The sequence below is a fragment of the Mobula hypostoma genome, chromosome X2, assembly GCF_963921235.1.
Source record: "Mobula hypostoma chromosome X2, sMobHyp1.1, whole genome shotgun sequence".
In the NCBI taxonomy this organism is placed as follows: domain Eukaryota; kingdom Metazoa; phylum Chordata; class Chondrichthyes; order Myliobatiformes; family Myliobatidae; genus Mobula; species Mobula hypostoma.
In genome coordinates this window covers 46,424,608-46,438,135 of record NC_086129.1, presented here as the reverse complement: position 1 = coordinate 46,438,135, position 13,528 = coordinate 46,424,608, and the positions used below count along the sequence as shown (strand labels likewise).

Sequence of the window (13,528 nt, the reverse complement as noted above, 5' to 3'; positions counted from 1 at the left end):
ATGCAATCTTTCACCATCAGTGCAAAGGCTCCTTGGCTCTTACTCCCCCTCTCTTTTACCTAATAATTCTTGTACATCCTGGGATACTGAGTTGTCAGTTTTTAATCACATCTCAGTGATAGCAACAGTATCTTAGACCCACCACCACCCCCCATGTTAGTTAAAGTGTTGAGTTCATCTACTTTATCTCTTTCTCCTGCCAGCTCAGTTTAAACCTTCCCCAGCATGCTAATTCATTGAAAATATTCAAAGTCAAAGTACACGTATGTCACCGGATACTACCTTGAAATTTTGGCTGATGTTTAGGCACTATGGGAATCAAAGTATACAGGGATCGGATGGTAAAGCAGACAAGGCCTAGAATTACCCATGGTGCAATGGAATGGTGGAGTAAGCTGGGCAACCACTATGTCCCTCTACTCCCGTTTTATGTTCTTAGTCATCATGTAGGAAGAAAAGGAATCTTCCTACACTGACTCTGAAACAATGCAGGGTCGCTGCAAGTTTTTGCATTTCTGTCTGGCTCTTCCCTTCTGCCAATTATATTGTTGCACTCTCTCCTGACTTCTTCACTGTGCAGTGGACAAGGAGGAAGCGGAGCAGCAAATGTTATTCTTAGCTGCTGTTCAGACAATACTTGAAAAGGTGACCCAGTTTGCCAAAAAAATGAGTCAAGATGAGTCTCGCCAGAGGGGTCAACTGCGGCAACCATGGGAGGCTGCCTTTCAACAGGCAGAAGAAGCTTCTCCAATAGGGCACCCTCAGGTGGGTACTCTATGTGTGTACAGCTCACATAAAATTTGTTCCATAGAAACATAAAAAACCTACAGCACAATACAGTCCCTTCAGCCCACAAAGCTGTGCCAAACATGTCCTTACCTTAGAACTACCTAGGCTTACCCATAGCCCTCTATTTTTCTAAGCTCCATGTACCTATCCAGGAGTCTCTTAAAAGACCCTATCGTTTCCGCCGCCACCGGCAACCCATTCCACGCACTCACCACTCTCTGCGTAAAAAAACTTACCCCTGACATTTCCTCTGTACCTACTTCCAAGCACCTTAAAATGATGTCCTCTCATGCTAGCCATTTCAGCCCTGGGAAAAAGCCTCTTGACTATCCACATGATCAATGCCTCTCATTATCTTGTACACCTCTATCAGGTCACCTCTCATCCTCCGTCGCTCCAAGGAGAAAAGGCTGAGTTCACTCAACCTATTCTCATAAGGCATGCTCCCCAATCCAGGCAACATCCTTGTAAATCTCCTCTGCACCCTTTCTATGGTTTCCACATCCTTCCTGTAGTGAGGTGACCAAAACTGAGCACAATACTCCAAGTGGGGTCTGACCAGGGTCGAATAGCTGTAACATTACCTCTCGACTCTTAAACTCTTATCCCACGATTGATGAAAGCCAATGCACCGTATGCCTTCTTAATCAGAGTCAACCGGCGTAGTAGCTTTGAGTGTCCTATGGACTCAGACCCCAAGATTCCTCTGTTTCCCCACACTGCCAAGAGACTTACCATTAATACTATATTCTGCCATCATATTTGACCTATCATAATGAACCACCTTACAATTATCTGGGTTGAATGCCATCTGTCACTTCTCAGCCCAGTTTTGCATCCTATCAATGTCCTGCTGTAACCTCTGACAGCCCTCCACACTATCCACAACACCCCCAACCTTTGTGTCATCAGCAAATTTACTAGCCCATCCCTCCACTTCCTCATCCAGATCATTTATAAAAATCACGTAGAGTAAGGGTCCCAGAACAGATCCCTGAGGCACACCACTGGTCACCGGCCTCCATGCAGAATATGACCTGTCTACAACCACTCTTTGCCTTCTGTGGGCAAGCCAGTTCTGGATCCACAAAGCAATGTCCCCTTGGATCCCATGTTCCAATTTTAGGTTCATTCTGTTTTTCAAAGGTTTCACTTGCTTGACCATCAAAGTTGTTCTTTCACCCTAAGCAACAAATTATTTTACTGTTTCTTTACCAAAGTTTCTTTTTTGCACAGCCAAAACTTGCAAAAGCTTTGTAAAACTTATTTTAATTCAGCAGCCAAGATCAGGATGCTCCATGCATTATAGGTAGATCGAGTCATAAAGAGAGCTTTTGGCACATTGGCCTTCATAAATAAAAGTATTGTGTATAGGAGTCGGGATGTTATGTTGACATTGGTGAGACCTAATTTAGAGTATTGTGTGCAGTTCTGTTCATCAACATACAGGAATGATATTAATAAACTTGGAAGAGTGCTGGGAAAATTTACAAGGATGCTGCCTGGACTTGAGGAACTGAGTTACAGGGAGAGGTTGAATTGGTTCGGACTTTATTCCCTGGAGCGCAGGAGAATGAGGGGAGATTTGATAGAGGTAGACAAAATTATGAGGGGCATAGATAGGGTAAGTGCAAGCAGGCCTTTTTTCCCTCAGTTTGGCTGGGATGAGAACGAAAGGTAATACACTTAGGGTGAAAGGTGAAATATTTAAGGGGAATCTGGGGGAGGGAGCTTCTTCACTCAGAGGGTGGTGAGAGTGTGGAATGCACTGCCAGTGGAAGTTGTGCATGCGAGTTTGACTGCAACATTTCAGAGAAGTTTGGATAAGTGCATGGTTGAGAGGGGTAAGGATAGCTCTGATGCAGGTACAGGTAGTGAGACAAGGCAGGCCAGGCTGGCATGGACAAGATGGACAGAAAGGCCTGTTTTTGCACTGTGGTGCTCTATGACTCCATAATATTATTTGAAGGGGGTGGAAAGGGCTGTTGGTTAGAAGTGAATTCAATAAGAATCATCAAGATGAAATGATAATAACATGAAGAATATTAGTTGAATGGGGAAGATGTGGAGGGCAAAGGGAATATTGGATATTGCCTTAAAAGCATTTGCATGAATGCAATGGCCTGAACGGCTTTATCCTTCTTTCAGCTCTCCAGCAGCCTTTTGTCACTGTGCTCTGATAGGTGTTTGCGTAAGGTGATAAATGAATTTTCCTCCAGGAAGCCTGCAATAAATAGCTGTTTAAAATGCTGTGAATCACTCTGCTGCTGGCAGTGTAATGAGCTGATCATTGGAGACAGCGGGTTGCTATGGCTGCCGATGCCATTTTGAGGCTATCACCCATCAGTTCCTGTCTCACCTCTCCCCCGCACTTCTATATACTGGCCATCTTTTCTCTTTGCCCTCAACACCCCACCTCCCCCCCCTCCAAACTTGATCTAGGATCTCGACCCAAAACATCAGCATATGCCTTTTGCCTCCATAAATGCTGCTCAACCCACTGAATCTTCCCACTAGTGTATTTGTTTTGATCCGGATTTCAGCATCTACAGTCTGTCATCTCTCTATAACCACCATTTCAGTCATCATGGTAGGCTTGGATGTCATTCTGAACAAAAAGTATCTTATGATTTTATTCCCAAGAAAGCCTTGTCCTGAATGCTGACTGTCCATTTTCACTTACTTACAGTTGAAAACACTTCTAACTCAAGAGTTTCAGGAAAATATAATCAGCCAATGGACTGACCTTGACATGGTCTACATCAGACTGGAGCATTTGCGAGAGCTAGCAGAACAGTGTGCACTGGAAGCCAAGGTAAGATCTCGATAAATGAATGGCAGATAGTTCACTATCTATTATAATACAGACAAGAAGAAAAAGTGTTGTGATCTAATTAGTCTGTCCCAATGTATACACTTCACCTGGAGTAATCTTCCATTTCAGGTTGTCCTATCTGGAGATGTCTATTGTTTTGGTGACTGTCAGCTGACCGGGAGCCAAAATGCTGGTGTCTTCCATGGGCCATCAGATTCCACCAACCGGAAAATGCTCCCTCTTATCAAACAACTAATAAATCTTTTGGATACTGACAGGAACATTATCCTTTCCCCAGACACTCTGAACCTTATATCAAACAAAGGTTGGACAATTCAGTTTCTATTAGTTTCTTGGTTCTTTACCTTCAGTATATACAGTATGTGTCTCATGGCTTATGTATGTTATGAAGCGCAGTGTCTAACTCCACCAATAGCAAAGGAAAAAAGCCTAAACTGCTGGAGAAACTCAGCTTGTCAAGCAAAATCTGTGGAGGCAAAGAGATAGTCATCATTTTAGGTCAAGGCTATTCAGCCGCCTGACCATCAAGCTGCCACTTACACCAAACCTACACTGATCTAATTTTATTCTCACTCCACTCCTCTCAACTACCTGTACCACCAGATTCTGCCTCTCATCCTCACGTTAGGGGCAGCTTTACAACATAGATTAACTGACCAACCAACACCTCCTTAGGATCTGGGGGGAAATTGATGTGGTCACAGGAGAACTTGCAGACTCCACGCAGGCAGCATCAGAGGTCAGGATTGAACCCAGATCACTGGAGCTGTTGAGGCAGTAGCTCTTCTACTTGTAGCACTGCGTCGTCCCCCAGCCTGCTGAGTTCCTCCATCACTTTGTGTGTGTTGCTCAAGATTTTCAGCATTGGCAGACTCTCTTGTGTTTTTGATATACAGTATTTTCTTCTTAAAAGGTCATACAGCCAGCAGTAGGCCACAAGGAGGTTGGCTGCCATACCCAGAGCCTCCTGGAATTCCTGAGAGATCTCTCACTATGGCTCCTGACACATCAATTTCTGGATCATCACCGCCAAGTAATAACATATATGCAGAGAGGCAAGCGTTAATTAGGTGGGCATTCATCAGAGGAGCAGCCTGGTATAATTGAAAACGAGAATCCCGTGGAAGTATTTAAAATTCCAAAGGCTCCCCTCCATTTTAGACCATGAGACAGAGGGGAAAAATTGGGCCATTCAGCCCATCGAGTCACTGCCATTCCATCTTAGTGATTTACTATCCCTCTCAACCCCATTTTCCTGTCTTCTCCCCGTGACATTTGGCACCCTGACTTACCAAGAACCTATCAACCTCCACTTTATATATACCTCATGAACTGGTCTCCACAGCCATCTGTGGCAATTTTCTGAGACATTTTTTTGGGGAATAAGCATTAAGGTAGAGAAGAGAAAGCATTAGATCTGTACTTCAAGTCATAAAATCAGAGGAATGTAGGCCGATATTAAGGTATACCCAATTCCAACCATACTGAACAACAATTCATCCCACTGTTATAGAGTCGTACAGCGTGGACATAGATCCTTCAGCTCCACTAGTCGATACCAACCATCACACACATAGTTACACTAATTCCATTTTATCCTCTCCACATTTCCCCAGATTCTACCACACTTTCGTAAGTTTAGGGAAATTTGTACTGGCCAGTTCACCCACCACTCAAGTTTATTCACAATAAAAATATCCACAAGTGTAAAATTATAATAAATTTACAAATGTTTATTCGTAACGATTTTACAAAACAAGATGTCTTACATTTGTAAGAACACCTTTTCATTTTTACATTTACAGTCAATGCTCTCAGTACTGTTCTGTTACATTCCTACACATCCATAGAACTGTTGCCACTCCTGTGACCCCCTCTGCGGTACACTACTACAATAATTGAGGGGCTTTCTCACCCAACCCAGCCCCTCCGTCTCCAGTAATGAAAGTTCTATACACTGTTGTCTTTCCATGCTCTTGCTATAGTGTCAATGTCCCCAGACTCCTTGGCAATCACAACTGGAACCCTCCCCAAACCTAACGCCTCTTATCTAAAGTGAGAGGAAGAGAACTTTAAAGGAGATGTGCTAGGCAAGTTTTTTTTTACACAGAGAGTGGTGGGTGCTGGGGTGGAGGCATTTAAGGGGCTTTTAGATAGGCACATGAATATGTCAGGAATGCAGGGCTGAGGATCATGTTCAGACAGAAGCGACTATTTAATTTAGTATCACAGTCGGCACAGACATCGGGGACTGGAGGGCAGGTTCCTGTGCCTCTCTGTTGGATGGTTTTCTCATCAGTTACAGGGTGATGAGATTAAGCTGCAACTTTGCCACTTTTATTTTCAAATGAAGTGATCATTTTCTCATTTGTTCCACTTACTACCCGCGCATGGTAAGATTTCACATTGAGAAGCAGGCGTCCGAGGCAGCACACCTGGAGATCGCCTTGATATCGGATGAAGTGAAGCAGATATGGAAGCTGCTGGAAGAGGTACGTGAAGGGTAGAGGACACCAGGCAGACACAAACCATAAGCAGTGAGGTACTTTCCTTTGACTGCTGGCTCTCACTGGGAAATTTGGGCTCACTGTGGCGAAGATCCTCAATAGTGGATGCTACCTTCTTGAGGCATTGCCTTTTGAAGATGTCCTCGATGGTGGGAGAGTAGTGCCCATGAGGATTCAGCCAATGAGGACAAGCATCAGATGTTAACAATGCCAAGCTTAAGCTGCAGAAACCTGTGGACTGTTGAACAGAGATAAGGAGTTGTAATATGTTTCTTTAGCAAAGAAATAAGATGCTGGAGGAACTTGGCTGGTCAGGTAGTATCTACAGTACTGGTGAGGGTAGCCGATGGGTCTCAAACCCTCGGTGAGATAGGGAGTTGTCTATCCCAGCATGTGAAGATAGACTCCGGCGGATTGAGCGGACGAGACCAATGGAAGGTCCAACGGTCAAGAAGGCGGTCTCTGCAAGCGTCGTGGAACGTGTAGAGCAGGACAAGACACAGAAGACGTCCTGGTCATCCACTGCGCCTAGTCCCATCTCCAGCCGTCTAGACTCTGTCTTGCCACTGGATCCAGATGGGAATTGGGAAGAGAGAGTGAGGCTGACGCTGCGCAACTCTCCCTCACTTAAATCCAAATCACGTGCTAGTCTCAACACCATCATAATGGTGTCGAGGTCCTCATCAACGACGATGGACGAACAACAACAACAGTACTGTGCAAACGTCTGAGGCGCATATATATAGCTAGGGTGCCTAAGACGTTTGCACAGTACTGGAGTAATTTTATGTATTACGCTGTACTGGTGGCCCAAAAATAACACTAATTTCATGACATATGTGAGTGATGATAAACCTGATTCTGATATGGGTCTCTGTTGTAGACTAAGAGTGAGAAGGGGACAGGGAGAGGGGAATCATGGTTGGGAAAAGGGGAAAGGAGAGGGGAGGGAGCAGAAAGCACCAGAGAGACATTCTGTAATGATCAATAAACTAATTGTTTGGAATCAAATGACCTTGCCTGGTGTCCCAGGGTTTGCATCCACACCATCCCCGTGCCCCGTCACTCCTTTGCCACCTGTCCCACAACCCTCCTGTGGCACTCCACCCTCGTCATTTTCAAGACCCTTTTCTTCCACCAGATTTACAAACTCACTCTCAGCTCCACGTTGACAAATATAGCACTGTGCTAAAGTCTTAGGCACCCTAGCTATACATATATGTGCTGAAGGCTTTTGCACTGTGCTGTATGGAGGGAAGTGGACAGTCAATATTTTGCGTCTGGACTGAAAGATGGAAGGAAGCTCGTAAGAGCTGGCAGGCAATAGGTGGATCCATCTGAGGAATGGCAACAGGCAGATAGAAGACTGGAGAGTGGAAATCACAGCAGGAGATGTTGGGTATAGGTGACAATAGGCTGAAGATGATAGAATGCAGAAGGAGAGGAAGGTGGAGAATGGAATCAAGGCAGCGAAGGTGATGAGGACATGTGAACGTTAGGGGTGGGACCCCAGTGGGAGGATTTTGTGGGTGGTGGACAGAAGAGGTAGCTGCAGGACGGGAAAGAAGCAGGGTTTCTTTGTTCAGAATCGGAACAGGTTTAATATCACTGGCACATGTTGCGAAGTTTGTTGTTTTGCCCATCCCTATTTGCCTGTATGGAGAGCACCTGAGCATGCTGTGGTTGTAGCTCCCCTTCTCTGAAGGACATTAGTGACCCGACTGTGTTTTTACAACATTCTGGGAGCTTCATGATACTTTTTCTTTATTCCAGATTTATTTAATTGTTTAAAAATATCCCCAGTGGAATTGAAAGCGTGAGATCAATAACTCAGCCTTCTGGCTTATACTTTTGTAACTGATGTTGTGATAAACACCCTGTAACTAATGTGCTGTAAAGAGACAGAATATACTGATTTCCACACAAACCCAGAGAGATCAAGGTGTGTAAAATCTCATCTTGGAGCTTGAATCAAAAATTGATTAGTGCATCACCACATTTATAAAACAAAGTCCATGTTCTCTCTGAGGAAGGACATTGTGCAAATTTGTTAAACGCTGTTGCTCCGTGCTTTAAAAAACACGAGATGGTTCCTGTCTTATTTTATTTGACTATCTTGCATTGGACTTTTTGTTCAGGGTCTCTCTTTCCCCCCCCCCCCCCCACAATTGATCTTTAGTTCCTGTCCTTTCCATCACAGAGCTCTCCTCAAAGAAGAGCTCTGGACTGAGCAGAGAGAGATTAAGAGAGAGAATAGCATTATTTGTCACATGTACAGTGAAATTCGTCGCTTGCCTCAAAGACCAACACCATTTTTATATCTGCTGGGGGCAGCCCACAAGTGTTGCCACATGTCTGGCACCAAAAATGCATGCCCACAAATTACTAACTCTAACTTGTACATCTTTGGAATGTGGGAGGAAACCCATGTGGTCACGGGGAGAACATACAAACTCCTTGCAGACAGAGGCAGCTAATGAACCCCAATGGCTGGTTGCTGCCGCTCAGTGCTATGCAGTAAGTTGTTCACTGTGACTACTCTCTGTCTAAATAGGATCTTCTTTTCAAATATTTTTATCTGAAGGGATACCCACAAGCTCCTACTTTGCAAGAGATAAGAATAAGCCACTTAGCTTGATAGGTAGTGAAGACACTACGTTTGTATCACAGGGCTAGTGAAACAGTAAGGAGACATGAGTTCACAGTTCGTTCATTAAGACTGACATCAAAAATCTCTTATCAATGATTGTTAGATGAAAACACAGCATGTAGTTATTACCAATAGAAATCTGCCATCCTCATCTGGTCTGACCTATATATAAATCTGTAGCAACATGATTTATTGAAATAAGAATCTTAAAAAAAAAACTTCAGAAGATGGAAATCCAAAACAAAAAAGATGAAAATGCTGGAAACACTCAGCAGGTCAGACTGCATCAAGGGCCAGTACTACCTTTTGCAGATGCTACCTGACCTGCTGAGTTTTTCCAGCATTTTCAGATTTCTTGTTTGGGCCTCTGAGCTAGCTCAGCAAACCATTGAGTTTGAACAAAGAGGCATAGCCAATAGATCTTGGCCATGCCCACATCTCATAAAGAGAACAAAAAGTGGGGTAGTGATCATGGTCTCTTTAGAAATCTGATGGCAGAGGGGAAGAAGCTATTCCTAAAATGTTCAGTGTGTGCCTACAGGTTTCAACAATGAGAAGAGGGCATCTCCTTGATGGTGAAGGTCCTTAATGATGGATGCCACCTTCTTGGGTCAACGCCTTTTGAAGATGTCCTCAATGCTGGGGAGGTTATTGTCCACGGTGGAGCAGGCTGAGTTTACAACTTTCTGCAGCTTATTTGATCCTGTGCTGTGGTGCCTCTATATCAAACAGTGATGCAGCCTGTTGGAATGCTCTCCATGGTATATCTGTGGACATTTGCTGGAGTCTTTGATGACAAACCAAATCTCCTCAAACTCCTAATGAAATATAGCTGCTGGTGTGCCTTTGTAATTGTACCAATATGTTGTCCCCAGGATAGATCCTCAGAGATAATGAGACTCAGTCCCATAGTGTAATTTTACCAAGGCAGGCGGAGCAGGCAATAGTTATGTCTTTACAAATTTTGCTCACACCTTGCAAAAAAGTTCAAGTTTATTGTCATCTGACTGTACATACATACAACCAAACGAAACAATGTTCTTCCATGGGTGCACCATGGTCTGGAAGAATGTTGTTTTGTTTGGTTGTACAGTATGTACAGTCAGATAACAATAAACTTGAACTTGAAGATTATATGTAAATACAATCCCTTTAGAGCTCAATCCCCAGATACAAAACTGAGTGAAGATTTAAATCATTGCTACAAAATAATGCACAAGCTGAGAATGTGGACAAAATACTGAAAAATGTTTGTTGCTGTTCAATTATTTACAGGAGCAACAGAAGGGAGAGGATAGTGAGAGACTGGACCAGATGGAGAAACTGCTGAGGGATTTGTTGGAACAACATAGAAAATCAGTCCTGGCTCTGTATGCCCAACACACGGTGGAACTAATGGAAGTGGGGCTTGACCCAAACCTAGCGATGCCCCAGAACATCCTTGGAATGGAGAAAGATATAATGAGTGGTTTACAGCTGCTGGTCACTGATTTCCAAAAATTCTATGCAAGGAGCAAGCACAAACAGGTCAAATTAACTGATTGATTGAATAGACACCAAAGCATAAGAACATTCTTTCATGAGAAAGAGAAGCAGGACGATGTCATTCTGTCCTCAAGGCTGCTCCACTTCATGTCTGTCTCAGCTTCACTTTTCCCCTAAATCCTCCAAACTAAAAGTCTGTCGATCTCACTGTCCAACGGATCTATTGATGCTCTGTGTTAGAGAATTCCAAACATTTAGTGCCCTTTGAGAGAAGAAACTCTTCCTCTTCTCCATCTTAATTGGTACCCTTTGTGCCACCCATTCTCAATTCTCTTCATGATGGGATTCATCCTCTTAGCATCTAGCTTGTGAAGCCCCCACAGGAGCATGTAGGAACGCTTTCCTAATGAGTACTGGCTAAGCATTCTCAACTTTAACTCCTAGGGAACCACTCATCTCAGGAATCAATGTAGTAATTCTGCCTCCAGTACAAGTGAATCCCTCCGTAAATAAGGAGACCAATAATTGTTTTACAGACAAGTTAGAGTCGCCCCACTGACCTGGATAAGAGAGGAGTGGTATTAGAGGAGACCAATACATTCAAAATGCCAGAGAAACTCAGCAGGTCAGGCAGCATCAAAGGAGAGGAATAAACAGTCGACGTTTCTGGTCGAGACCCTTCATCAAGAGTTGGTATGAAATGTCAACTATGTATTCTTCTCCATAGCTGCTGCTGATCTGTTGAGTTCCACCAACATTTTGTGTATGTTGCTCAAGATTTCCAGATCTGCAGAATCCCTTCAGTCTATTGGAATATGCACTGGGTTTGATAGAGCTCAAGGCTTCAGAGCCAATCGAAACTATACATTTTACATACTGGAACTACCACTTGCACTTAGCTTTCAGGCCAATTTGCTGGCCTGGAGATCGTTTGACCTGATTGTCAAGGACCCGCACAAGTCCACAATCACATGTAATATGACTAGTTGGCTAAAGTGAGCAACACACACAAAATGCTATTTAATTTTATTTAGAGATGCAGCACAGTAACAAGCCCATCTAGTTGTGCTACCCAATTACACCCATGTGACCAGTTACCTGCTAACCCACAAGTCTTTGGAATGTGGGAGGAAACTGGAGCACCTAGAAATGTGGAGAATGTGGAAGCACCTTACAGACAGTATGGGTGCTGTGCTAACCACTACACTGCCATGCCACCCCTCAGCAGGTCAGGCAACATCTGTGCAGGGAAATAAACAGTCAACGTTTCGGGTGACATGCTGAGTTCCTCCAGCGATTTGTGGGTATTGCTCAAGATTTCCAGCATCTGCAGAATCTCCTGTGCCTGTGATTGGTGAATGGCCTATCCACTAGGCTTTTGACCAACTTCACAGTCACAACCATAGCATTGCCATTGGTCAAAAATTTCTGAATGTTCCTGAACTAATCATTGAAAACATATTTTTAAAAATACTCATTTAAAAAATTATTTGCTTAAAAGCTGAAAAATAATGTAATGTAAATGTGATTAATATAATTAAATTTAATGATATAAAGAATAGCAAATAAAGATACAAACATGCCAGTAAAGTGGAAGCTGAAATATAATAAATAAATCATTTTAAAGTATTTAGTTTTAAGATCCTATATTTTACATATTCATAAATAGACATTCCTGTTCTTGACATAAAATTTGTTTTTGAGGACTATAAATGTGCTAATTTGCAATGATCATTTACTACTCCATCGCTAACCTGAACCTAAGATTGAACATGCTGTCTGTGAAAACTTGTTAAACAGTGATGGCCAGTTCAGGATTCCTGGTAATGTATGCAAACAGAGAAATTCTAAAAATTGCTAAATTAGAGTAACTTTATTTGCCATATATACTTCAAAACATGTGTTATTTATGTCAGTAGATGTGAAACATGGTCTGAGGATATGCTGGAGGCAGCCTGCAAGTGCCACCATGCTTCCAACACCGTGCTCACAGCTCACTAACTTTATTGTATAGTATAGTATAGTCATACTTTATTGATCCCGGGGGAAATTGGTTTTCGTTACAGTTTTGGAACATGAGAGGAAAATGGAACACCCAGATAAAACCTACAAGTTCACAGGGCGGACATACAAACTCATTACAGACAGCACGGGAATTGAACCCCAATCTCTGGTGCTGTAACAGTGTGACACTAACCTCTGTGCTACCATGCTGCTGTCACGGGATATTGGCAGCAAGTTCTAACAGTTTCACCATCATAGCTACTACCCATCTGTTGAAGTAATACCCAGTTCTTGGATCAGGAGCCTCTCAAATCTGAGTCAGGAAGGCCGCAATGGCTCTTGGTCATCTTTGCTTTCAGCAGCCTTGTATATGCTGAAACTGTAAGGAGCAGGTCTGTGAGTTTCTCCGTGCTCTCTCCATAGGACGTCCCCTTGCAGTCTGAGACAAATGAACGTAATGTGGAAGCCCCTGTTGCACAGTGTCTGGACACAGAGGGCAGTCTCACCTATCACTCGCTTGAGACTCTGCAAAGTTGGGAATTGTCACTGGAAGCCTTAAAATTAGTGACGCTCGAAGTCAGGAAACTGAGCCGAGTGTATAAGACAATAGATATGTACAGTAAGTTACAGGTACAGTTCCACTTATTTACCTCATATTTATCTCTGTAAATTCTCAAAACTATATTTTAAAGACCTTTTTAAATTCACTAATGATTTTTTTTCTGAGAAGGGAAATTTGAGAGCTGCAGAGCAAAGCCTGGGATCCCATTGGCTGAAACCAGCACCTAAATGCAGTACTCAGCCCAGAAGCAACCAGGCCAATGAGCAAGTGAGACTGAGAGGGGCTGAGGACTGGAAGAACTGTAGTGGTGTAGATGACTCCGGGGTGCAGGATGGGAGAGGCCAATGAAAAGATACATTCTTCATCCTCATTAGCAGGATGTCCAAAGCCTTGCGCACAGAGCAGGCAGTGTTTCATGCGGTGGTGTGTATCTCAGTAATTTATTTTTGTTTAGTGATACAGCAGAGTAACAGGCTCCTCTGGCCCAGTGAGCCTGCACCGCCCAAGTACGCCCATGTGACCAATTAACCTACTGCTTTAAAATAGTCTTGGAGAGAAAATGGGGCAGCAGGTTTGACATTTGGCCAATGCCTATTATAGTCAAGTCAAGTCGCTTTTTATTGTCATTTCGACCATAAATTGCTTGTACAGTACACAGTAAAAACGAAATAACGTTCCTCCAGGACCATAATCCA

The 13,528-nt window shown here is 43.3% G+C and overlaps 1 protein-coding gene across 1 annotated transcript in view; it reads left to right on the top strand.

The window, feature by feature from the left end:
• The window catches only part of LOC134340887 (uncharacterized), an 87,293-nt gene that overhangs the window by 54,450 nt on the left and 19,315 nt on the right, over window positions 1–13,528 (top strand). The window contains exons 17-23 of the mRNA XM_063038460.1: window positions 581–765; window positions 3,479–3,604; window positions 3,734–3,929; window positions 4,539–4,695; window positions 6,024–6,117; window positions 10,058–10,309; window positions 12,695–12,901. Of these exons, the coding sequence (XP_062894530.1) occupies window positions 581–765; window positions 3,479–3,604; window positions 3,734–3,929; window positions 4,539–4,695; window positions 6,024–6,117; window positions 10,058–10,309; window positions 12,695–12,901 (1,217 nt within the window). The remainder of the gene's footprint in view (window positions 1–580; window positions 766–3,478; window positions 3,605–3,733; window positions 3,930–4,538; window positions 4,696–6,023; window positions 6,118–10,057; window positions 10,310–12,694; window positions 12,902–13,528) is intronic.